The sequence below is a fragment of the Centroberyx affinis genome, unplaced genomic scaffold, assembly GCF_046629955.1.
Source record: "Centroberyx affinis isolate AG114_WGS23_722 - 3 ecotype Tasmania unplaced genomic scaffold, CSIRO-AGI_Caff_v1 ptg002512l_1, whole genome shotgun sequence".
NCBI lineage: Eukaryota > Metazoa > Chordata > Actinopteri > Beryciformes > Berycidae > Centroberyx > Centroberyx affinis.
Window position 1 is genome coordinate 2,501 of NW_027280734.1, and position 27,500 is coordinate 30,000.

At 41.4% G+C, this 27,500-nt stretch overlaps 2 protein-coding genes and 1 long non-coding RNA gene across 3 annotated transcripts in view; 1 reads left to right on the forward strand and 2 right to left on the reverse strand.

Moving 5' to 3' along the window:
- The window catches only part of LOC139656686 (uncharacterized), a 4,263-nt gene extending 2,015 nt beyond the window's left edge, over positions 1-2,248 (reverse strand). The window contains exons 1-2 of the long non-coding RNA XR_011696155.1: positions 2,164-2,248; positions 60-117 (exon numbers count right to left, since the gene is read on the reverse strand). This is a non-coding gene — a long non-coding RNA (uncharacterized lncRNA). The remainder of the gene's footprint in view (positions 1-59; positions 118-2,163) is intronic.
- Positions 2,249-4,675: 2,427 nt separating this feature from the next.
- Positions 4,676-12,762, reverse strand: tkfc (triokinase/FMN cyclase). The gene is made up of 15 exons (XM_071534296.1): positions 12,660-12,762; positions 11,691-11,878; positions 11,510-11,588; positions 11,274-11,363; positions 10,997-11,031; positions 10,763-10,847; positions 10,525-10,614; positions 9,952-10,068; positions 9,742-9,861; positions 7,772-7,909; positions 7,497-7,603; positions 7,224-7,330; positions 6,956-6,989; positions 6,741-6,833; positions 4,676-4,834 (listed from the first exon to the last, which is right to left on the reverse strand). Exons 1-15 carry the CDS (start codon positions 12,745-12,747, stop codon positions 4,676-4,678), a joined length of 1,530 nt encoding a protein of 509 aa, XP_071390397.1. The 5' UTR covers positions 12,748-12,762.
- Positions 12,763-16,926: 4,164 nt separating this feature from the next.
- Positions 16,927-27,500, forward strand: part of LOC139656689 (exocyst complex component 6B-like) — a gene marked incomplete at its 3' end in the record, with an annotated part of 56,663 nt that continues 46,089 nt past the window's right edge. The window contains exon 1 of the mRNA XM_071534297.1: positions 16,927-17,045. Coding sequence (XP_071390398.1) covers positions 16,957-17,045 — 89 coding nt within the window. The remainder of the gene's footprint in view (positions 17,046-27,500) is intronic.

The following is a 27,500-nucleotide window of genomic DNA, read 5'->3' on the forward strand; positions in this document are numbered from 1 at the left end:
GAATTGAATTGTGGATATATAATTATCAGGATAGATAATATGGAGGTTGATGCACTCACCTGCTCCAGTATTATCAGGTCTCCAGTTACATACAACATGGCTGCAGGCAAACTCCATCTGAGACACACACACACACACACACACACACACACACACACACACACACACACACACTGGTTACAATATCCGATATGCTCTTACTAGCGTTTTAATGATTTTTATAACTACATGTTTTCACTTTTGGACCTGTTTTACATATTTATAGATATTGATCTTGATATTGGTTTTGGATGTATAAACTGTTGTTTTGTTGGATTTTGAAAATTGATATTTTGTAAACTTCTTTGGCAATATTGTTTCTGATAAACAGTCATGCCAGTAAAGTAATTGAATTGAATTGAGAGAGAGAGAGAGAGAGAGAGGGAGTGAGATGATGATGATGATAGGATGCAGAAATCTAGAAATCAGAGAAATCAGCAGCACCCCAGCAGCACCATACTGTATCCACCATACTGTAGATCTCCTGTTACCACGGCAACAGCCTTGGTTTTGGTTATTATTCTAGTTAGCAGGTGGCTGAGTAAATGTGAAACCAGTCATTTCCTGTTTAAACTGTGAAAATTAAAAAAAAACAACAACATTGTAAATAAGGGGCATGGCTGGGGTTAAGCCTGATAGATCTAAAGTAGATAACAAGGATATGGTTAATTAACAGTGTTTCATAAACTGAAGCATAGGGTCGGGACCCTAAACAGGCCGCTGGGCTGATAATGGTGGGTCCTACATGAAGAAAGTACCGGTATTTATCATTATAGCAGCTGCAGGGACAAACTGAACAGCTGCACTACTGAAAAATGTTGTTCGCTCCAAAACTTTTTTACCTTGTGTAAAAAAAAAGGAACTTTTTCTAGAGACTTGAATCAATACTTTGCATTATAACAGCTGATTTGACACTGAAATATTAATCAGAAATCAAAAAACCGGTTTAAATTCACTGCATTTAGCTGATTTAGCTCTTTTCCAGACAGAGTTTCAATGTTTTGCTCCAGGACACAGGACAACAGACTGCTGATTGGCTGTTCCAGGGATCGAACCTGTGACAGCAGTATGATATCAAGGACCCTAATTTAGTCCACATTAGAGCCACAGACCCCCATTTGATGAGATTTTGTCTCTCGGCCCCAAATCTGAGAATATTTTTATTGTCAGATATGATTTTGTCTAGAATCCCATGACTATCTGTATTGTAGGTAGAGAGATAACAGAGAAACTATGATCAGAACAGTCATTCTTCTATATTCTCTGATTGTGTTAACTTCTTGTAAATGTAAATAATGCTGAAGTTTAACAGTTCATCAGTTTGCTGGGGACACTCCGGAACCCCCTCGAGGACCCCACGGTGGTCCCCGGACCCCACGTTGAGAACTACTGAACTCTGTACGGATCTCTGTATCTCTGAGAGACTGAATTTACTCTAAAACCTTGTCATGGAGGAATCAGACAGATCAGAATAATAGTATGAAGAGCTACATCCTAAAATGCTATATGTATATACAGTATGTTCTATATCTTAAATATATAGAGGCTCCAGTATGCAAAAGTGTTATTTTGTCAGCGATGGATACAAGTTACCTATTATCACTGAAAAAAGTATCAGAATTTGGTTTCATTTTTGTCAAATGTAGTTTCTATCTCACTTTGAAATGACTCTTCTATATATTCAGTGGTTTTGGGCGTGAAATTAACCACCAGCTATCATCCAGATGCTGCTTGACTGGAAACTCTGTCAGTTCAACAAGACACTTTGGATGAAAGTTTTATACGATTCAGAAAAATGGATTTGGTTTGTACTATGGTTATTATTATTTTTTTTTTTACAGTTGATTAGCCTCGGTGGCTGGGAGACAAAAAGGCTTCAAACCTGATAAGAGAGATTCCATCTTGACTTGACGGTCTCTCTCTCTCTCTCACACACACACACACACACACACACACCGTCTCTAATTTGACAAGTCTGACAGAAGTGAAAGCACAAAAGTTCTTCCTCATACTTCAGAATTCCGGTTTGCAATATCTGATTTTCATGACTTGTGGCAGGTACACACACACACACACACATACACACACATACACTCACACACATAAATAACAAAATCCAGTTACCTTTGTCGTGGTCTGCCTGCGTTTTGTAGCCGAGCTGAAGACTGGAAGCAAGTGTTTCTCTCGCAGCAGATTGCTGAAGTGTGTGTGTGTGTGTGTGTGTGTGTGTGTGTGTCTGTGTTCAAAGTCTAAACCGCCACGTTGTTTGCCTGACTTGTGTGTCAGGAAGTCGGCGCCTAGTAGTTACATGAGGGAAACGACAGAAATGAAAGTTGAAAGTGAGAGAAAGAAAGAAAGAAAGAAAGAGCATCTACAGGTTTGTCAATCACAAGTTCAGAGAGAAACTCACATATATTAATTGGTTAAATATTTGTCTTTATTAGGGGTGGGGGGGGGGTGTCACAGGTTGGTGACCTCTGACCCCTCTAATAAAATGAGAAGAAATTAATTCCTCCTCACACTGTGTGGAATATGGTGAAAAAAACACAGTTCAAACACACACACTTAGTGAAAATACTATTCATTTATTAGTCTGAATCACCAAACTCATTCCAACACTGTTTACTAAAAAAGTGCTTTCAATTCTTCTATGAACTACTCTATATAAAGGAACAGGGAACAGATATTACAAGATTTACACACAAATAATGAGTAAATTATTAGTCATAACAACATAACAAAGCTAATTTGAAATACGTTTATGAAAAGAGGGAAAAAAGTGCATTTGTCTCCAAGCTACGTTCCTCTATATAATGAATAATGATAGTCACAGTATGTTATTGTCTGTTATTGATTAGGAATGATTGGGAACATAGTGATTGAATGGTGAATGTATATTTGCATAGTCTATCATATAACTTCCTTTTTTACACTGCATGTGACGTCTAGTTGTCTCTGTGCTGTGTGTATCAATATTTACTGTCAAACTCTATACATTATCAATATCTATAAACGTCTCTGCACCAATACCATCAATACAAATTCCTGTATATTTGTCATACATGGTGATTGGAGTGATTCTGATTGATTTGGTCTTTCATTATAAGTAAGGAATGTCCAATTCTTGAGTCGATTACTTATTGAGACTCAAGACTCACTGCAGGAATTCATCTTTCTTAGTGCAACTTAAAGTCCCTCTGCTATCAGTGTGTGTGTGTGTGTGTGCTGTGTCCCCCGGGGAACTAATTCCTAACTATTCCCTTGCCCTTCCCTAGGACATTTACCCATAATTCCAGTGTTATTGGAGGGTTTTTTTTCCCGTGCTTTCATTGTCAGATCTACAATACTATCCAGCTCCTACATTAGTTCTACCTTCCTATAAACAGTGGTGGAAGAAGTACTGAGATCTTTTACTTCAGTAAAAGTAGCAATACAACAATGTAAAGATACTCCATTACAAGTAAAAGTCCTGCATTCAAAATCTTACTTAAGTAAAAGTACATAAGTATTGGCAGCAAAATGTACTTTAGAGTATCAAAGTAAACGTACTCATTATGCAAACTGTCCCCATTTAGAGAGTTATATTTTTCATAAATTACTGGAATATTAATACTGGTTTATTGACATACATGTAAGCAGCATTTTAAAGTTGTCAACGTGAAGCTAATCTTAACAATTTAGCTATACTTTTGGGTAGTCTAATCTATAACAATGCTATTTTATAGTTATTTTACAAAGATGATCAAATGTTTCAAATATAAAATATTGATCTGAAAAGTAACTAGTAACTATAGCTGTGAAATAAATGTAATGGAGTAAAAAGACAAAGTAGCATAAAATGGAAATACTCAAGTAAAGTACAAGTACCTCAAAGTTGTACATAAGTACAGTACTTGAGTAAATGTACTTAGTTACTTTCCACCACTGCCTATAAACCTATAAAACTTAAGACCGATAAGCGATAAGACCACAACATTCAACAAGATGGATCTCATCTTGTTGCACGCTGTGGTCTTATCGCAGACTTAGCAACCATCGCTGCCATGACGACAGTGTTGTGCGGTTGCTAGGAAAGTCCGACTGAACATTAAAAGCATTACCAATAAGCAATTCATGGAATGGTATACATATAGTATTAGTTAGTATCACAATTAATACTTTTTTATCATAGATTTAGCATCATCTATAATCACCTGTAATATCTGTGCATATGAACTGATGCTGCTTTTTTTAATTCAAACTCTTACACAAGTACCGGTGTTGTGCCAAATTTTGTTTCCCCGATAAACTGTGTTTCCCCTGCCGGCGTGTCTGTCTTCACCTCGATTTCACACCGGGATAAAATAAAAATAATTCCAGTTTTTGTGGAGTGATTTCCTGTGAATGGATTTTCATACTGTAAAATGATTTATAAGGATTACAAAGAATGAATGAGCTTATTATCTGAAACCACAAACGCCCATTGATTCTACGAGGAAGTTGCCGAGCTATAAATTAGCCTACTTGTCATTTATTAAGTGCATTTTCCCCCGTGATAATTTCCTTGTGACAAAACCAACACAAAAGAAGGACACACACTACCAAGGGAAACACATTTTTTTCAGGGCTACAAATTTTCTCCCTGGTCTGTCCCGGGTTACTTGCGCCCCTCCAGCGCCTGCAGCACGGCTCTGAGGATGGCGGCCACGGCCACGGCGCCCGGGTCGGGCAGCGTGAGCCGCTCCGCCGCGATGTAGCTGGCCCGCCCCGCCCGGGCCGCGAGGTCCCGGGTCGACTCCGCCCCCGACGCCGCTCTCTGGGGAGAGAGAGCGGGAGCAGGGAGGGGAAAGAGGAAGAGGAAGAAGAGGGTTGAGAGACGATTCAGGCGTTTGAGTTTCCCCTGGTGGGAATACGCTGCTATACAAATACATGAATACATATAAAAATTTGATTTGAGAAAATGGTTGCTGTGATAGAAGTTTTATGCTTGTAACCAGAAAGGTCACCAGTTGAATCCCTGGATCTCTCAAGTGTTGTCATCATTCCTGGGCTTTTGGATTCTATTATTATTCCTTTTTTTTTTAACCTATGGTAAAAATTTGGGATCATGTTTGCCAATTGTTCTGTTCTTAAAATGGGTGAAATGATGTAAGAACTATAAGCAGAATAATGTATACTGAACAAAAATATAAACGCAACACTTTTGTTTTTGCTCCAATTTTTCATGAGTTGAAATAAAAGCTTTAAACAAATTTGTGAACAAAATTTGAGAGAAATTTGTGTGCATAGGAAAAGTCTTAGATCTTTTATTTCAACTCATGAAAAATGGGAGCAAAAACAAAAGTGTTGCGTTTATATTTTTGTTCAGTGTAGAAATGACATATGACGAAGTTAGTACATATTTTAACATCTTGCTGAATGTTTAAAAAACTATTTTGATAACAACCATGGGGCAGATGTTTGCTTCACATAAGGAATGAAATACTGGAATGCTAAGATACTGTAAGTATGGCTACAGATTTTTTTTTACTTTTTTCATTGCAGCTTCAAAACCATCAGAATCCACCTCTACAAATATAGAAATGCAAAATAGAGGAACGCCCAAATGCAAAAATCATCAAGATTACTGTTGGACACAGTTAAAGGCATTTTCATTTTACTCCTCTATTCATTTTCTCTATTCTAGGCACTTCAAGGCCATCAGCACTAGTTTTAGGGAAAACTCATGATGGATTATTATTGAAGTTATCAGTTATTTTCAGGCCTATACTTACAAAATAATGACACTGTTAAGGATGCAACCATGTCTATTTCATTCGTCATCAGGTACCTCTCTCATCTAATTTAATTGAGGTTTATAACATTGTGATGCAACAGCAACCTGTAGTACAGCCATCTCTCCACCTGGGGGCGCTGCAGTCAGCTGTGCAACTATAATAAAAGACAGACATTACTATCTCCCGTCAATTAATCAATTTGTAATTTACTCTTTGTTTTTTGTGCTTTTGTCTAAACAGCATTATTAAGCTAAAATGAAAAAAATGTTGATGAATAATGTTAAATAGCCCTAGGTATATGTTTTGTAACATTGCAAAGTTTATACTGTGCTAATGGATGTAGAAAATACTCTTCAATCTACTAGAGGTTAACCTGCACTACATCATTACAATATGTAAAATATGTAAAAAAAAAAAGAAAAAAAAAGAAACAGTAGGAGGCACGTTGAAAGCTTTTAATAAAGCTTAATGAGCACAAATAAGCACATAAAGGCTATATTACATGCTGCTTATATTAGCAGTATCTTACATCCTTCTTAAACGTTTAGGAAAACTTAACTTTCTTTTTTCTCAAATAAGCTGTTTATTCTGTTTTAATGTTGCAATGTTTTCTCTTTTAACTGCATCTTGCATGTAGTTTCACCCTTTCATTCCTGTTTCTCTCTAAGTTCTTGTTTTTTTGTGGTTATTTTTCCTCAATTGTTTTTTTTTTCTTTTGTATCGGGTGTATTGGCAGAAATTTTCCACATACATGAATATTAACGTCACAAACGCTATGAACTGTGGGTAATTCCCTCAAGCAAAGTCTACAGAAATGCGGACTTGCTGAAAGTCTGCATAAAGGGCTCATAAAGTCCGCCAGTGAGCCCTCCCGCGCACTTACACGATTCCACAGCGGGACGTCCTGAAGCCATTGGGATTGGGCCAGAGAGTGTGTTACTGTACCTGTACAGCAGCCTGCAGTACAGCCATCTCTGCACCGGGCGGCGCTGTGCTCAGCTTCATCAGCTCTTCCACCGCAGGGCACAGAGCGTCCAACTGGAGAGGGGGAGGAATGGAGAAAAAGATAGAGAATTAGGAAAAATCTATGAAATATGAAAAATATGGGGAAAAAAGCAGGTATGTACATTTATATTAGAGACAGCAACTCTCTTTCTCACCATTGTTCTGTCACCTGGGTCGGCTCCACCATATCTGCAAGACAGTAGACTTATATTTATTTATCCTCTCACTTCTCCTGTCTTAGTATTCAAAACGTAAAATTCCCAAAGTTTATACACTCAAACCAAAATTAACTGATTTTCCATTTTTCTATCTCTCCTTTTCTCTTTTTCAGGCCTCAATCCATCAGTGTGTATTTCTAAAAAACTACAAATATTCTCTCTCTCTCTCTCACTCTCTCTGGCCCGTCCCTCCACCCCTACCTACCTCCTCATGGCCTGCGTTCCAGCATGCACTGCGTCGGCCCAGGCTGCGCCGTTGCTCCGCCCCTCAGCCACATGACCGGCCGCCGCGGTCAGGAAGAGACTGTACAACTGAGAGAGACATGGAGAGTGTGTGTGCATGAAGATAGTTTAAGTGTGTATATGCGAGGGAGAGTATGTAAGTGTGTGTATGTGTGTGTGTGAAGGAGAGAGTGTGTGTGTGTGTATATAAAAACTCCCCCGTTAAATCCTAAACGATCAAACAAACAAAACGTACCGCTCCCGAGGACCCGCCCATCTTCTCCTGCACCAATCCGGCGAGGACTGACAGCAGTTGCCCCGGGCAACCAGGGACCACATGACTCTGGAGCCACCCCTGAATGGCTAAGAGAGGATTTTCAAAAATATTATGCATTGTATCTTTTTCTATCTTTGTTAGGCTGTTTATGCTGCGGCTCCACCCAGACACTGATTTAACGATTCATTGTGTGGATGTGGATGTATCATGCATGTGCAGTGTGTGTGTGTGTGTGTGTGTGTTTCCTGTCCTACCTTTAGCAGCCTGTGCGTGCGTGTTCCCACAGTCTCCGTCCCCGGCGGCTCGGTCCAGAGAGTTGAGTTCCTCCTGTCTCTCCAACAGAGCGGAGCAGATCTTCTCTAAAGCCTCACGCAGCACCGGGCTCAGCGGACCTGGGAGCGGAAAAACACACAAGACAAATAGTTTTTTTTTTTTTTTAAATAGTGGCCGGTTAGGAAATGTTTGGAGAGTGGTTACCAATGGAGTGACATGCCGCCATGTTGGAGGAGTGAGAGCAAAAGGAAAGATAATGTTATCGGCCCCTTACTCCCTGACAAAACCCTGCGTGGTGGATCCACTATAGAGGCTTTGCAGTTTATTAATTATAACTTTATTTGTATAGCACTTTCCTAAAAGCAAAGTTTACAAAGTGCTTTACATACAGTAAAAACCCCCCAAAACAATGATGCAGAATTTACAACAATTAAATAAATCAAACAGTTGAGTAATAAACATAAATAAATAAAAAATAACAAAAAAAGGAATAAAAAGGTAATACAGGGGATAAATGGATACAACTAGAAAACGAACAGACATGCAACTAAACACAGATGCAAACAGATAAAAGTGAACGTGAAGAAGAAACACAATTACAAAATAAACGATAAAAGGGAGATACGCTGCCATTCAAAAGTTCAAAAGCTTAAAAGTTTAAAAGTTTGTATGGCTAAATGTATAATAACCAAGCTACAGAAAGAGAGACGCATGAAAAAGGCTGCTGTGGTGTTGCTGTAGATCAATTCAGCAATGTTATAAGTAAAAGAAAGTAGTCTGATAAGGTGGATTTGTTTCTAAATGTAGTTTCTGTGACAGAGTCTTGTCTTTAGCTCTTGCCTCTTTGGTCCCGGTCTAAGTACATTTACTCGAATGCTGTACTTAAGTACAATTTTGAGGTACTTGTACTTTACTTGAGTATTACCATTTTATGCTACTTTATACTTCTACTCCACTACAATTCAGAGGGAAATATTGTACTTTTTACTCCACTACCTTTATTTGATAACTTAAGTTACTAGTTACTTTGCAGATTCAGATTATTAATACAAAATATAATCAACTAATAAATTGTGATGTATTATTATAGATTACTGTAAGCTACCCAGCAGTATATAAAGTAGTGGAAATCAGCCCCACCTTTTCCAGCTGCAACATTAAAGTGATGCTTACACATTAATGCATCAATAATTATAATTCAATAATATAATATATACTGTATTATTCTGAAATGGGCCATTCTGCATAATGAGTACTTTTACTTTTGTTACTTTAAGTACATTTTGATGCTAATACTTTTGTACTTTTACTTAAATAACATTTTGAATTCAGGACTTTTACTTGTAACAGAGTATTTTTATACTGTGGTATTTCTACTTTTACTGAAGTAAAAGATCGGAGTACTTCTTCCACCACTGCTGATATTAGTGTTACTGCTAGCCACTGCTAACGCTAGCTGCTACTAGCTACATTAGCTAGTATGCTAATCAGATGTGTTTACAACAGGACAGCAGCAGGGATAGTTAGCTAAGTAGATACTGTGGTTAAGCTGACACTATCCAAATGCAATATCAATCAAATGTATCAGTGGTGAAATGAGCAGTCAGAAACAGCACAGAAATTATTGGGCAAGGGCTGAAGACCTCCAATATGGCCGCCAGAGGAAGCCTCCTGAAGGAAGGGGGAAAAGATGAAGGAAGAGGTGATAACGTTCCAGTCTTTCCTTTTGCTGCCACTCCTCCAACATGGCGGCATGTCTCTCACAGATGTCGCCACTCTCTTTCCTAAAATTCAAACACAGAAAAACTCGCTTCTAACGTCTTTAATTCAAGATTCGTTCGAGTGTTTCTGTTTTGACTGTGACGTTTCCATTTCCATCACGAGCGGCACTGCTGACTTCGTTTTACATCGCAAGTACCGGGACGTCCCGTGTGTCTCGAACCAGTCTGACCTTCAGAGTGTGTGTCGTCCTGCGGCCGCGTGCCCGTGGCTGGAGGCTCTGCGGTGTAGTCGCGCCCGCTCACACACGCACTGCTGAGGTTGGGCCAGGCTGGGGCGCCGGTCTGAGCGTCTGGACGGGACGGGAGAGGAGAGGGTCAGTACAGTGTGTGTGTCTGCTTTATGTGTGTGTGTGTGTGTGTGTGTGTGTGTGTATTCCCACCAAACAGCCGCAGTATTTCCCGGTCGGCCCTCATCAGAGTCAGCGACACTCCCGCCATCTCCAGTGATGTCATGAACGAGCCCGACATCGCCCTGGCAACCACCAGTCCACGCCCCTCTGTCACCATGGAGACCGCCAATCACATTCCACAACAACCACAGAGAGGTTTACAAGTTAAGAGAGGCCTTGAGGTCAAACTAGAAAAGGTTAAACTTTCTGATGAAGATTAGTAATTAGAAAAAGTTTAAATATATTTAGTTGAGTTTAGCAATATGTCAATTATCACTTTTTTATAATGTCTTTTTATAGAGGGAATATATACCTTTTTACTTTTTATAAATGCTCTGATGACACAATTGTATGTTCTTGCAAAACCCAATAAACAAAGTAAAAAAAAAATGTATATACCGGTATATATATCTATATATATATATAGATATATATATAGTTGAGTTTGAGTACTTGCAGCGGAAGCAATTCACTTTTTAGCAAAAATAAGCAAAGGCTTTTGACACAACAAGCACACACACCCACACACACACACACACACACACACACACACACACACCTTACCCAGACAGATGATGGCAGCTCTAGTGACCACAGCCATCTCCAGACAAGACAACGCTCCAAGGTTGTTCACACACACAACCACACTGTCTCCTGTGTGTAGGAAGAGGAGAGGGTTAACACACACACACACACACACGAAGAATTCAAATTATGCAGAGCAAACAATGATTGCATACAAAAAAATGACACACACACACACACACACACACACGGACATATGCACACATATTTACAGTACCTGATTTCAGAGGCAGATGTGATTGGCTGTCGGGGTTGGTCATGTGATCTATCATGGTTTTCACCACCTCATCTGCAGATGCCACCTGAATGACAGGAATAAATGGAAGACACGAAGAAAAAGAAAGAAAATACTAAATGGAAAAGAGGTAAAATAGTATGTATAATGGAGTAATATGAATGGTATGATTAGGCCTCTATTGAGCTGTGATTGGTTGAATTTGAACCTCCTCACCTTTGACCTCTTGATGCCAGGTTCACCATGGATTCCTGAAGAGAAGAGCAGATGAAGATGAAGATGTGAATGCAGTATCCATCCATCCATCCATCCATCCATCCTTCCATCCTTCCCATCAGACTCTTGCCTATTTCTCTCTATCTCTCACTCTTGTTCCACCTTCTTTCTTTCCCTCATCCATCCCATTCCTCCTCTCTCCATTTCCATCCATCCATCCATCCATCCATCCATCCACCCATCCATCCCTCCCTCCCTCCCTCCCTCCCTCCCTCACCCAGTCCCAGCTCCATGTCTCCCGGTGGCAGCTCAAATGAAGGCAGGCAGCCTGGAACACTGCATGGAGACAGACTCACCCCAAGTGTACCTGGCAGAGGAGAACACACACACACACACACACACACACACACAGACACACACACACACACACACACACACAGCGACAAAATTTATAATGACAGGTATCTCATAGCCACCCAGCAGTAAGGAATGAGCCAACAGATGGAGACTCACCAATCCCCTTCAACACCTCTGTCACCTTGGTAACAATCTGGTCCAATGAGCAGCCTTCTTCTGCTAGAGCTCCTGCCAGCTGGTGACAATGCGAGGTGTAATTCCATTTCTTAAAGATTTTCTAACATACAAAAAATACGTTTGTTTACTTTGGCCTTGTAAACGAAATGTTGTCGTTTACCTTGTGTATGAAGACGGTGCCACACAAGCCCCTCCTGCCGGCCTTACCGGGCCGGTCGAAGGCACAGTCCTCGGCAACTATCACCATGTCGACGGTGACGCCGTGGTTACGGGCCTGCTCGGCCGCCAGTCCGAAGTTGAGGCGGTCGCCGGTGTAGTTCTTCACTATGAGGAGAACCCCAGAGGCTCCTGGGCGGGTGGGGTGAGAGGGGGTTATTCGTTTCTGATTTAACCTTTATTGAAGCAGCTATGTCTCTTCTTATTCTTATTAAGAATCTCTTTTTTCAAGAGAGACCTGGCTAAGAAAGCAGCAGCAAGACAAACATAAAAGATACCTGTATTTAGAGCTGCAACAACTAATCGATTAATCGATTAGTTGTCAACTATTAAATTAATCGCCAACTAATTTGATAATCGATTAATCGGTTTGAGTAATTTTTTAAGAAAAATAAGTCCAAATTCTCTGATTCCAGCTTCTTAAATGTGAACATTTTCTGGTTTCTTTACTCCTCTATGACAGTAAACTGAATATCTTTGGGTTGAGGAGAAAAAAAAAGACATTTGAGGACGTCATCTTGGGCTTTGGGAAACACTGATCCACATTTTTCACCATTTTCTGACATTTTATAGACCAAACAACTAATCGATTAATTGAGAAAATAATCGACAGATTAATCGACAATGAAAATAATCGTTAGTTGCAGCCCTACCTGTATTAGAAAAGATTGGATTGGTTAAATTGTGGAGTTTGGAACACATGTGAAACTTAAGATACTTTGACACAATTAGGAGTTTTTCCAAGATTACTTTTGTGACATTATGATTCCTTCCTTTCTAACAAAGTTAGATAAATAAACAGCCACACATGCACCATACATACCCTTAAAGCATGCATACATAGTAGATCAACACACTTCAAACCCTCAGAAACTCAAAAACTAGGCAAACCCCTCCCACCCACCCACAGTACCTGCGTTGTGCAGAGACAGGATCGCAGCCAGGATGCTGGCAGGAGGAGGAGAGGCGAAGACTCCACCTGCTACTGCTGCTGACAGCATGCCACTACCAATATAACCTGCAGACAGAGGGGGGGGGGGGAGATAAAGAAAATGCAAGATGAAAAATGAGACAATTAAAGGTGCTCTGTGTAGCATTTTGAAACGTCAATACATCATTGTCAAATCAGTTGTGATACCTTAGAATAATCACCATAAACAAATACAGCAGTAGTATTGTTAGTTCTAGTGTTTCTCCACATTAAGACTACATTTCCCATCAGCCCCGTTGCTTCCTGCCCCCACTCTTTCAGCTTTAGCTCCGTTTTTGCTCAGGAAGAACAGAACCTCTTCCTGTTTTGTGCCGTAAAGCGATCCAGCAGATTTCCCTCCAGATCCACCAGGAGGAGGAGAAACAATGGAGGATGCAGAGTAGAGGCTGATGGAGGCTGACAGGCTGACTGATGCTCTGGTTTGTTTATGGTAATTATACTAATATCTCTAAATTAATGTGGTGATGATTTATTGATGTTGAAATGATACACGTAGCACCTTTAATTAGTAAAACTAGAATTTATAAACTCCTCCTCTCCTCTCCTCCTCTCTCCTCTCCTTGTCTCCTCTCCTCCCCTCCTCTCCTTGTCTCCTCTCTTCTCCTCTCTCCTCTCCTTGTCTCCTCTCCTCTCTCCTTGTCTCCTCTCCTCTCTCCTTGTCTCCTCTCCTCTCTCCTCCTCTCTTCTCCTTGTTTCCTCTCCTCTCCTTGTCTCCTCTCCTCTCCCCTCTCCTCTCTCGTCTCCTCTCCTCTCCTCTCCTCTCCCCTCTCCTCTCCTCTCCTTGTCTAATCTCCTCTCTCCTCCTCTCCTTGTCTTCTTTCCTCTCCTCCTCTCCTTGTCTCCTTTCCTCTCCTCCTCTCCTTGTCTCCTCTCCCTTCTCCTCTCCTTGTCTCCTTTCCTCTCCTCCTCTCCTTGTCTCCTCTCCTCTCCCTCTCCTTGTCTCCTCTCCTCTCCCCTCTCCTTGTCTCCTCTCCTCTCTCCTATCCTCTCCTCTCCCCTCTCCTCTCCTCTCCTTGTCTAATCTCCTCTCTCCTCCTCTCCTTGTCTCCTCTCCTTGTCTCCTCTCCTCTCTCCTTGTCTCCTTTCCTCTCCTCCTCTCCTTGTCTCCTCTCCTCTCTCCTATCCTCTCCTCTCCCTTCTCCTCTCCTTGTCTCCTTTCCTCTCCTCCTCTCCTTGTCTCCTCTCATTGTCTCCTCTCCTCTCCTTGTCTCCTCTCCTCTCCTCTCCCCTCCTCTCCTTGTCTCCTCTCCTCTCTCCTATCCTCTCCTCTCCCCTCTCCTCCTCTCCTTGTCTCCTCTCTTCTCCCCTCTCTCCTCCTCTCTCCTCCTCTCCTTGTCTCCTCTCCTCCTCTCCTCCTCTCCTCTATGGTGGGACATTTACAAACACACAGACCGCTCTCCAGTTACAGTAGTGGGACACAGCACTCAGGCGGTACCTGCGTGTGCCGGCTCGTGTCCCGACCCTCCTCCGGACAGCAGGGCCACTCGGCCCCTCAGGCGGTGCAGGTCGGACCGGAGCGTCACCCTGTGGCCCCGCAGCAGGGACAGACCCCCGCTGGACCGGACCGTGCCGCACAGCGCCTCGTCCACACAGCGCTCCACCGAGTTCAGCAGCTTCCTGTGAGGCTGAGCAGAGAGAGAGAGAGAGAGAGAGAGAGAGAGGGGAAAGGGGGTGGGGGAGAGAGAGAGGGAGAGGATGAACAGATGCACAGGCACTGGACTTCGATACAAGTTGTGTGTGTCAAGTTCTTGAGGTCAGCGTACATGAGAGAGAGAGAGAGAGAGAGAGAGAGAGAGAGAGAGAGAGAGAGAGAGAGAGAGAGAGAGAGAGAGAGAGAGACCGTGTGTGTGTGAGAGAGAGAGACAGAGAGAGAGCTAAGCAAATCGAACACACACCTATACAGTGGTGTGCATGTGAGAGAGAGCATTCAAATTCTAAAGAAAACTTTATTGTCACATTTCAAGCAACAATAAAAACCACCGTGAAACACATATTTCAAAACACACACCATACAGAGAGAGAGAGAGAGAGAGAGAGAGAGAGAGAGAGAGAGACCATGTGTGTCTTTCTGTGTGTGAGAGACTATGTGTGTGTGTGAGAGAGAGAGAGCTAAGCAAATCGAACACACACTTATACAGTGGTGTATGTGTGTGTGAGAGAGCATTCAAATTCTAAAAAGAAACTTTATTGTCACATTTCAAGCAACAATACAAACACTGTGAAACACATCATATTTCAAAACACATACCATACAGAGAGAGAGAGAGCTCAGCACACATCTACCCAGTGGTGTGTGTATGTGTGTGTGTGTGTGTGTGTGTATGTGTGTGTGTGTGTGTGTGTGTGTGTGTGTCTGTCAGTGAGACGGCCATGGACGGCCATCAATTACAGTCTACACACAGTGCAAGTTTACATAAGCTGCATAGTAAAGTTTTAATTGCGACCACAATGCAGCATAAAACGTGAATTACTGCATTTTTCTCTGCATGGACTCTGATCTCTACACATGACAAGTGGGCAGAGCAATGCTAACTCAACCAAGCCGAAAATCATTGATATTCTTCATGTCAGCACTTTATTTACTATCAAACAAATGTATTGATCAATGCACGTCACTATAGTGTTCTCTATTTTAGTATTAAATTAGTTTTTACCTCCATTCTCCACTTGCTTTTCCCTGGTTCTTTTACCTTCCGACTGCAGGTTGGAACAGCAGCGTCAAGTCAGACGGATTTAACCAGACCGGAAGTGATGTAATTTCGCCTACAAAATAAAAGCATAGAATAAACCACTTTTGAAAAACAAGAATAATTGCGAGGGGGTGCAGAACAACAAAAGCCGTAGAAAAATAGTCGGTGACATAATTATATTAAATATGGAGTGAAATTATAGCTTAATATTTGTTACAAAAATATAACTTTATATTTATGGCGGAGTTAGTCAGTGAGGGTTTTATTTTGAAAGTCTGACCGGAAGTGTTATGTTCCAGTTTTATTTTCTAACTTGCTTGACTCCGGTGGTTGAAATGCCAGACACATTCATCATCCCATCTTTTGTTTCTCTCTCTCTCTCTCTCTCTCTCTCTCTCTCTCTCTCTCTCTCTCTCTCTCTCTCTCTCTCTCTCTCTGTGTGTGTGGCCTTGTCAAGGACTCGCATTTGACATGAAATTAGATTCTGAACCCCATCTAAGAAGATTTTTGATGCTAGATATCACAGCAGGGCCAGTGAAACCCTTTATTACCACAGTTATAAGACAGTAGAGAGTGAAATAATAGCAAAATGTAGGTATTCCTGCACTGGGGACTCAAAACCAATTAATATAATAAATCAATAGCCTGCCAACTTCAGTGAAGCTGTGACCTGGAAATTAGTTCATTTTAACTTCAGTATTGTCACTACACTTCAAAATGTGCTGAGCTAGTGAACTAAAAATGTCCTCATACTAACTTTTTCCACTGGTGTGACCGGTACCAGCAGCACCTTTAGCTGGTGGAACCATCAGATAACTTGGCAGATAAACACAGAAGATGTGCCTGATCTAGTGGACTAGTAGGCTGTATTGACCAGCTCTGTTCACACCTTCCTTACAACAGAATTTTGGTTTGCTATTAGTCAGTGTTGAAGAGTTTAAAACAATCTCAAATCAGCAAGTGGATTCTCATTTGTTTTAACCAAAAGTTTTATCACAGACAACCAAATCGGGGCAGGTCTGCCTTATGACAGACATTAAGAATTTGGTAGGCTGCTGGTGACCCTGAATAAGAATAAGCAGGTTAAGAAAATGAATGAATGAATGAATGAATGAATGAATGAATGCATGAATTGATGAAGTCTATCTCACTGTAACTGTACTGTCCTGTATGACAGCACTGGCCTCTGAAATATAATCAGTTTATTGCATAGTGTATTAGCTTGTATTTATAAATCAACAGGTCAGTATGCACTGAATCAGAAATCTATCCTCAAATACTTGAGTGCAAAACTAAATGAAAAGCTACTGGACACAGATACCGACACAACACAGCTGTCTGACTCCATTCGCTCAGTTAAAATCGTTGCTTGAAGGAACTCTTCAGACACCCCCCCTCTCTTCTGTTTCTCAACAGGGAAACTCCGCTCACTCGGGCTGCTGAGTAAAAACAACAAACCAACCCTACGGTTTCTTCTGCATGACGCACGGAGCCAGTCGGTTCAGCTCGGCACCAGAACAACATGCAGGATGGCGAGTGTGGAGACAGCCGCCGAACATGAACGGATCCTCCGGGAGATCGAGAGCACCGACACCAACTGTATCGGGCCGACCCTCCGGTAAGACCCTGGGGGACTGACCCGGTAGCCCCCGTGAAACTAGTTGTATGGCACGGCGTTAGCCTCAAGTTAGGCTACCAACTGAGAGAGTGGGGCTAGCTGTTACTAGCGTCAAGTTAGCGACTCATTCGGGAGAGGGCTTGCTCAAAACTTTAACCTACATGCGTCCATTGTCGGACAGCTAGCCGGCTAACTTTAGCAAACGTAAAATCTAGCTAACTGACATAATGGACACTGATGTCAAAGCTTACACAGTGAGTCCAGCCTGTCTGGGCTGGCTAAGCGGTATACGATTCACAGCTGTCTTTTCGCTTTTTCACTAAACTTTGTCAACTTGTCCAGTGGCATTTGATGACTTTAGCTAACGTTAGCTAGCTAATTGACATTCTGGTCACTGGTGTCAGAGCTTACACAGGGAGTCGAGCCTGTCTCTGGTGGCTAAACGCTCTCTGCTTGACTTGACAGCTGGCTTTTTAGCTTTATTACCAAACTTGGCCAACTTATCTGGTGGAGTTTTGGTAGCGTTAGCTAAGGATAGCTAGCCTGCTAGCTGGTTAGCAACAGCTCTAAGCTTGCCAAGATATAGTGTTGTGTCAACAGAAGTGTCAAGTGCAGCAGTGACTGTCAAACCCCACCTCTGTGTGTACAATGAATGTTAAGCTCAGCTCGGTTCAGTTCAGAGACTCCAGGGGGGATTTGGTTTGCAAAGTGAAATCACCACATCATGCACCATAGAGGATGCTGCTGTCAGCTGTTGAATGGTTATGAATGTTATGACTGTTGACAGATAATCAGGAGTTGGCCCATAACAGTTGCCAATGGAAACTGTACTTACAGAGTACATTCAGTCTGATTGAAACTAACAGTAGCTCAGTAGTTTATTTTGGTGTGTGTGTGTGTGTGTGTGTCACTGCACTGTGGTCATCCTTACAGACAGCAGCAGCTCTATGGTTTCACATCCTCTTTTTGCCTTTGGGAGGTTGCCTTGATTCAGCATTTCTTCACCCATGGGTCAGGATATAAAATGGCTCACGACCCTATTTCTTGTTGGCTTTCATATACATATAGGAGGAATTCGCTTCCAAAACGTGCTATATCCGTTTTAGAGTAATAATTTCCTGGAGGTTATCATGCAATACTCCCAAAAGCGGTGGGCAAGACAAGTCTGTGAACGTGTTTTCATTTTGTTGACTTTACTGACTGTCATTTTGAAAAGTACCCTGATTTGTTTTTGTACTGTCAATCAGTGCGTAAGAGTAGGTTTCACCTCAGTCAAAAGGTGAATATCTTGTTTTTTGGAACGAAACTCGTCATGCCCCCCCCCCCCCCCCCCCCAGTGAAGAAGAAGAAGCGTGTCCTTGGCCAGCAGTCTTTGCTGTTTCATTGTCCAGAGAGGAAACTGGCAGTGAATGAACAGGGAAAGGTGTGTGTGTGTGTGTGTGTTTACATTTGCGTATGTTTTCTTTTAGTCTCTCTCTTGTCTCGCTCCTCTTTGTCGCTCTCTCTGTTGACTATATTGTGGCACCCCCCTCCTCATAGTCGAGCCTATTTGAGCTTGTTATTTAGGCTAATTAGTTGCCTTTTTAGGAGTTTAGTGCAAGTGAAATGAAGTGTGTGTGTGTGTGTGTGTGTGTGTGTGTGTGTGTGAAGTGCCTTGGTCAGTGACTCAGGCAGGCAGCAAAACGTTCTCTCTCTCTCTCTCTCTCTCTCTCTCACACACTCACACACACACACACACACACACACAGAGGCAGACAGAAAGACATACACGCCACTGTGTGATGTTTCATCTCTTCCAGCCTTGACTTCCCGTCCGACTGTGGCTCAGTATTTCCACTTTAACCAACACACACACACACACACACACACACACACACACACACACGTATAATAACTCAGTTTATTTTCGGAACTGTCAGTTAGCTCATTGGCTACATTTAGCCTAGAGGGACGTTTAAAGGAGAGAGGATTTTATAGGCAAAAAAAAAAAACAAAATCAAAGGATCTAGGCTAAAAATGGCCAAGGATGCAACTGTCAATTCCAAAATGAATTTTGTGTGTGTGAGAAAGAGAGCGTGACAGCTTCCTGTTTCACTACTGAGCTCTATCAGAACAAAACAAACATCTCCACTCTGTTTTTTTCATTTCTTATCAGCCAAAAATAACTTGAAACCTTTTTTAATTCCTGCTCTTGTAAGCGCACGTTCTTCAGAGACGACAAAAAAATGTCCTCGGAAAATTCTCTGTAGGTCTCTTTTCCTGTTGTTCTGTTATTACAAAGATAGACTACATTAAAATAATGAATACAAATAATGAATGAGACATTTGTTGACTTGAATGTCGGTGTGGTTTAGCTGTGGCGGGTAAATATCAATTCTACTAGTCACTTTGGCAAGTAGTAGCTTGTCATCAGTCATTTTTTTTCTGTTCTAAAAATACCATTTTCAGGCAAAGTTTATAAAAAAGAGTGATAAAATGATTTGTGCAGGAGAGATTTAAAAGAGGAGGTGGTATAGGAATAATAATAGTTATGTATAAAACTACAACTAGTTTGCTTAATTTGTTATATAGTAGCCATATTTTCACACATAATGATCATAATGTTCAGCCCTCCACCAACACCCATTTCCAACTAACCCCAGGGAGTATACCATGTAAGCCTCTTCAAAAGCCAGGAAAAAACAGGTAGTCAGTGTGTTGGCTGTGCTGTGCTGTGTGTGTGTGTGTGTGTGTGTGTGTGTGTGTGTGTGTGTGTGTGTTGCAACAGTGTGCAGGTCTAGGCTGGCTGCAGCATTCCTCTCCCTGACAGCAGAGTAAGTCAGGATAGATCTGACAGGACCAGGACTAATCAATCAGCCAGCACACTGTATATTCACCTAAAGAGGGAAACACCCCAAAAACCCATACTAATCAATCAGGTGAGTCCCTCAGCTTAGATTGACTTTAGGGTGGAATGTAGAATATTCTATATCCGTATCTCACAGGCCAAAGGCTAATCAATAAGGTTACTAGCTTGAAAGCGGCCACATTCTAGATATTCTAGATATGAACAATCATCCCAAAAAAAAAATTCCGAATTGAGCATGAAGGCCTGAACTCAACCTGTCAAGTGTGTTTGTGTATGTCTGCATGTGTTTATCTATTTATCTATAACTGCAACTATCTATATGGAATAGCCAATATCCAAAGAATCAGACAGGAGCAAAACGAATCAATCAGGCACTCTCTCTGTCTCTCTCTCTCTCTCTCTCCCTTCCGTGTTTCTCTCTGTTTATTCATCTGTTTACTCTCAGTCTCTTCCTTACGGTCGATGAGGGAGCGCTTGTTCCAATCAACGGCAATTATCCCGAGAAACACACACACACACGGAGACATAGTTGCTGGTGTCCACAGGAAAGTTGTGATTAGAAAAACAATGGTGAAAGCTTTTTACAGAGGAGTAGGAGGAGACACTAGAGAGAGAGAGGGAGAGGGAGAGGGAGGTAGATTATGAATACATGACAGAGCAGTTCTTGAAATGACACAAATCCAGAGAATATAGCAGGCTGCAACATATTTAGTAATCCATATTTAAGTAAGCAGTTGATAATGTGTGTAATAACTAAAAGTAAATCCATAAAAGTAGGCCTAATTCGTTCCCATGCTTCCCCCTCTTCCAGTCTATGTTTATATAACCCCCACAATAGTTTATATTATATTTTTTATGTTTGTTTTTATGTTTATAATTATATTTTTTCTTCCTCCCTGCTGCATCCCATTACTTTTGTTTGTGGCGACGTCCCAATTTCCCCTCGGGGGGGTCAATAAAGTTTCATCTCCTCTGATCTTATCTGAGGCTAAAAGGAGCAAAAGTAATGAAAAGAAACAGAATTGGCCAATCCGCTGTCTGTTGCCTCAAACTGTTGCCCGTGTATAATCCAGGCCTTTCCTGCAGTGGTAGACATGGCAACTTTTTGGTTATAGATTTTGGTACTTTTTCACCTCGTATGGTTCACCTTGCGGTAACATTTACCCATGAAAAGGTGAAATTAAGAAAAATAATAATAATAAACTTGAGTTATAGAGCACAAAGTTACAAGTTACAAGATTAAAACAAATTACGATAAAAATGAAATGAGAGTAAAAGAGAAACCACACAATTTAAAAGAGCACAGTAACAGATGGTTAACAAAGTAAAACCATTAAAATAAAAAAATAAAAGAATCAACACAATTTAATAGAGCACAGGGTTTACAAAGGAAAGGCTAAAAATCTAAAGCAATATTACAGAATATAACAGAAAGAACAGCTGTTATTGCAGTAACAGTTGTATCAAGGGTCGGAAATGCTGGTAAAATTCATCTTAGGCGGATAAATTGCTTTTTTGTCTTTTTCTCCCTATGACATATTTCTATGAAAAATGTGTAGGCTATTTATTCATTTGGCTAGTGAAAATGATTCTTATTCTAGTTTACCAGCCTTTGACAGGTGAGTGAAAAAGTAAACTTCAGATGCTGGTGGTAACATTCCCAGCTCCATGTTATTTTTGCAGCAGCGCCCATTGGAGTGTCTGCTGTGGTTGCTCCAGCCACATACTGTGGGAACACCAAGTTCCCATCTCGGATCGTGTTTTCTGCCTGTTGCCGGGAATGTTGCTCGTCTGCGTTGCCTCAAAAAGTTGCTGCATGTGTCACGACCCCAGAGTTTCCTATCTAGAGTGTGTGAGTCTGCTGAGCTCATTCCAAGGTGTGTTGCATGTTGTGTGTGTATAGGCTAATCTAATCAGTTGACTCCAGTCACACACTGCTGCAGGCACGGACAACCCATTCACTGTGTGTGTGTGTGTGTGTGTGTGTGTGTGTGTGTGTGTGTCCTCTGCTCCACCCTGTGTTTAACAGTGTATAGCTGCTAAATTTAGCCATTAATTACAGGGAAGCTGCATGTATATGATCATTATGTGGATTTGCACACTCTCCTATACACAGCCTACTACCTCAATGTCTCTCTATTCTATTCTATTCTATTCTATTCTATTCTATTCTATTCTATTCTATTCTGCTGCTCTGTTCTATTCTAATCAGTTCTGCTCAGTTCTGTCTTTTTTTATTCTATTCTGTTCTGTTTTGTTCTATTCTGTTCTATTCTGTTCTGTTCTATTAAATTCATTCATGCTTTTCTAGTATTCATTTCTATTCATTCTGATCAATTCTGCTCAGTTCCCTCTTGTTCTAGTCTATTCTATTGTGTTCTATTCTGTTCTGTTCTATTCAGTTCTGTTCTATTCTAGAACTCGTGGATTTGCACACTGTCCTATACACAGACTACTGTCTCAGTTTATCTCTATTCTATTCTATTCTATTCTGTTCTGCTGCTCTGTTCTGCTCTGTTCTATTCTGATCAGTTCTGCTCAGTTCTGTCATTTTTGTTCTATTCTTTTCTGTTCTGTTCTATTAAATTCATTCATGCTTTTCTAGTATTCATTTCTATCCATTCTGATCAGTTCTCTCCATTCCGTTCTGTTCTATTCAGTTCTATTCTAGAACTCATGTGGATTTGCACACTCTCCTATACACAGACTAACGTCTCAATTTCTCTCTATTCTATTCTATTCTATTCTATTCTGTTCTGTTAATTTATATTATATTCTGCTGCTCTGTTCTGCTCTGTCTTATTCTGATCAATTCTGTTCATTTCTGTCTTATTCTATTCTATTCTATTCTATTGGAATCTGATAAACAGGGAATCCAAGTTGCCAAAGCAGAAATTAATGAATCATTCAGCAGATTGAATGCAGACTGAATGCTGCTTGTTCATCTGAATCAGATTCTAGTTAAACCCTTTTAGTCTTTTTGTCAGAGAGGGTTTTGCTGCTCAGGTGGAAGATTCACACTGCAGTCGACTGGAAACTCACAAGACTTTTAGTGTGTGTGTGTGTGTGTGTGTGTGTGTGTGTGTGTGTGTTAGTTAGCAGGGCTGTGCTAGTGCGAGAATCTAGGGAGCAGCTTGCCACAAGCTTGTTACAGCACACACACACACACACACACACACCCTGCTGAGTCATCACGCTGTACTTAGAGACACACATACACACACACACACACACACACACACACACACACACTCAGGATAGTGTGTGTCTCATGCGGGTTAAGATCCTATTTAGCCAGCTGTTGTGCAGTCAGCAACTTGTCCCCAAAGATCCTTGGATAGTACACACACACACATACACACACACACTTATCAACACATGCACATAGTCATACATAGTCACACTCTCGCAGAAGTGCACATACACACGGATGCACACACACACACACACACACACACACATGCGTAGTCTCTCTCTCTCTCTCACTCACACACACACACACACTAATAGATGCATTCAGACGCACATAGCCGCACACACTCATGCACAGTTTCTCTCTGACGCACAGTCACACACACACACACACACACACACACACACACACACACACACACACACACACGCACAGCTGTTTGCAATGATGATGTAACTGACAGCAGCTTTCCCGAACTCATTCGTCTCAGCAGCGTTTCTCTCCCTGTCAAACGTTAAATTCCCCAAATCCATCCCTCCAGCCATCTTTCATCCTTTTCCATCACTTCATCCACTCTTCCATTTTCTGACTCTCCATCCCTCCATACGTCCGTTTCTCTCATCCCTCTCCTGTTACATCCCCCTTTCTTCCCCTCATCTCTCTCTCTCTCTCTTCCTCTCTCTCTACTTGGTACGTAGTGTTTCAGTGGAATGTGTTTGTGTTTCACAACTGATCACTGAGTCCGCATGACTCCAGACACAGAGAGAGAGAGAGAGAGAGAGAGAGAGAGAGAGAGAGAGACTGAAATAGAGAGATAGAGAGAGAGATGGAGAGAGTCTGAAAGAGAGAGAGACAGAGAGAGAAAGAGGCAGACTGGAAGAGAGAGAGACTGACAAACATACAAAGGAGCAAAGAAATCGAACACTCTGCTGCTTCATAAAGGAAGAATGCTTTCTCTCTCTCTCTCTCTCTCTCTGTGTGTCTGTCTCTCGCTCTCAGCACAATGAAGTGTTGATGATGCGTTGATCTCAATTCAAATTCAAATAGACTTCACTGGCAGGACAAAACAATATGTGTTGCCAAAGCATTTGCAAGGAATATACTGTGGTAACAAGATCTCGTCGTAACCATTTATCTGTTCCCTGTCAGTGTGTCTCTCCTCTCCTCTCCTCTCCTCTCCTCTCCTCTCCTCTCCTCTCCTCTCCTCTCCTCTCCTCTCCTCTCCTCTCCTCTCCTCTCCTCCTCTCTTCTCCTCTCTCCTCTTCCTTTCCTCTCTCTCTGTGGTAACAAGATCTCGTCGTAACCATTTATCTGTTCCCTGTCAGTGTGTCTCTCTTCTTCCTCTCGACTCCTCTCGTCTCGTCTCCTCTCCTCTCCCTCTCCTCTCCTCTCCTCTCCTCCTCTCTCTTGGTGTCAGTCAGTACCAGGCACAGGGAGTGAGTGAGAGTTGCAGGGTGGGAAATTAAAACCAGCCACTAACCCCCGAAGAAATAGTAGTTTTGGCTCGTACCTTCCAGTCCACGTTGTCAGGAAACCAGCTATTGTTTGGAGGTTTTACAGCAGCATTGAGCAATTTATGACTTCTACCAAACTCTGTTGGCACTGGAATTGCAGCAACATTGACAGATATCTGGTACTGCTTATGGTAGCCTGTAATGGACAGAAATATGAACGCTATATTTTCACAATAGAGAGAGGTAAACTAGCTAATGAAAGCAGAGATCAAACAGAAATGTCTAGCCTATATCAGTGGTTCTCAACGTGGGGTCCGGGGACCACCAGGGGTCTCTTTGAGGGGGTTCCAGGGGGTCCCCAGCAAATTGATGAATTGTTAAACTTCACCATTATTTAATTTACAAGAAGTTAACACAGAGAATGTACAAGAAATGTAGACTCATAATTTCACTGTTATCTCTCTGCCTACAATATGGATAGTCATGGGATTCAGGACAAAAGCATATCTAACAATATTTATATAGGCAATATCCTCAGATCTCATCAAATGGGGGTTCGTAACCCTAATGTGTACTAAATAAGGGTCCTTGATGGGAAAAGGGTTGAGAATCACCGGCCTGTATCACCATGCAAAACACTGGAATAATAATACTGCTTTGTCATGTGCTTTTTTGGCTTGAAAATGAAATTTGTTCATAGCACCGTCCACTAACTGTTAAACAGTTGAAAAGGGGAGGTTTTTTCCAAAAGAGTATGGGTCAGAAAGTAAGTTTTGAAAGCCAGTAATCGTTTTTGGTTTGATCAACACCCTTTTCAACCCTCAGCAGATATGTGTTGTGGTCATTTTATGCTATGGGGCAGTAAAAACCATTGTTATTTCACTTTTAAATGACATTCACACCAATAACATACCCAATTCTATGAGGGGAAAAACCAGTAATTCCCCGCCTCCTCATCCTCGTGAAATTTGAACAAATCTACTGTTGTTTACCGCCCAGCATCAGTACACAACCATGTGTAACAAAGATTACAGATGAATGGAGGAACAAACAAAAGAATGAGCTAAAATTGTTAATTTTTTGACCAATCAACGTGTCATATTAGTGTCAAATTTTGTGTAAAGTTCAGCATCTTAATAGCCAGGCTTTCTCTCCGAAAGCTTTGGTTTGTACACAGCAAATTGTTTGAGCATTAACAGTTGAAAATTGTCTAAAAATGATGCCAAAAGTGCAGTTTTTCCCCCTCAAATCATCAGTGACATCATGAGTAATAATTCTGATCACAATACTGAGCAAATTCATCTGGATTATCATTTTATCCATAATTATGCTGACATACTGTATTTAACAGCTTGCAACAACCGGCCCGCGTTGATGATGTCATTAGAGAGAAAGATGATAGAAGAGGAATGCTCACTAGCAGGTTTCTCTCTCTCTCTCTCTCTCTCTCTCTCTCTCCCTCTCCCTTCTCTTCATCTAGCAGTCTCTCTCTCATCACCTAGACACCAATAACATGTAGTAGACTCATTTGCTGCTGCTATGACAGATTGATTTTAAACAAGCTCTCATTCCTCCATTTATCCCACTCACTCATTCATTCATTCATACTTTCAGTCAGTGGCTGATTCTTTCATTTCTATATTAAGTCAATCATTCACCCATCCACTCCAACAAGTCACACTGTTTGTCAAGGGCAGCAGTGGTTGGACAGACTCTGGACCTTGGTGGACACACACACACACACACACACACACACACACACTCTTGTTTTATCTATATTCGTGTCCTTTGTTGCTCTTTATAAATAAATTTGACATGCACACGCACACCGGGAGACACTGGCTCTTGGAGTTGCTATAAAGTGAGTCAAAAGCTTTGTGTGTGTGTGTGTGTGTGTGTGTGTGTGTGTGTGTGTGTGTGTGTCTAAAGGAAGCCCTTTGTGGCGTCAGACCTGCACTCCATTGTACGAGTCGGGCATTTCCTGGTCAACAGGAGGAAGGGTGGGGGATTCAGGCCATACTCAGGTGTGTGTGTGTGTGTGTGTGTGTACTTTATTTGGAAGGGAAAGGACACAGGAAGAAATAACTACTACAGAGCAGGCTTGCACACACACACGCATGCACATTACATGTTTTCTATATTTGTGACCTTCTTTTAAGAGCCGTTTAATGAATTATCACCTTTCCAGTATTTTTTATTTTTTATTTAAAGGTAATAGTTTTACATCCAAACTTTGGTGTTTTGGTTTCAAATGATTTGACTGTAGACCACAAACACAGAAAAATGGCCTCTAGCTTAAAGATTAGAAAACCAGTTTTGGGACTGGAAGGTTGCTGGTTCAAATCCAAGGACCAGCTGGGGAAATCTGTGAGGAGAAAATAAATGAGTAACTCTCCTGTCACTCAAACATTATTGTCCAGATGCCTTTGAGCAAGGCACTGAACCCCAAATTGCCCTGTTGGAGCTGCTCAGTGCTCAGTGTGTGAAAGTGAAGCAGGGTTTTTGCTGAATATCAATCCAGTGATTCCCCCTGCTGGTCACATGTTGTAAATGCAGCTGTTCTGCCGCTAAATGCTCCTTTCCTCTCTTCTTTCCCTCTTTTTTTTTTCTGTAGCTCCCTTCCTTTCCTCTCCTCACATAAACTTTATTTATTCTCCCTCCTCCCACCTTCCCTCTGTTGCTCAGAGTTGGGAGCTGGTGAGTTTTTAATTAGATTTTATTTATACAGCACATTTCGTACACAAAGGCAATTCCAAGTGCTTTACACAAGGTATATAAGACATTAGATAAGAAATTCAGATTCTGATTCAGATTTATTTTACGCCAGGTACATATGCACATGTGAGGAATTTAGTTTGGTACATTGGTGCGATGCAACTAGCAGACGGACAAAAACAAAACAATAACAGTAAAGTGGCTTCCAGTGCAATATACAGACACACATACAGTACTGTGCAAAA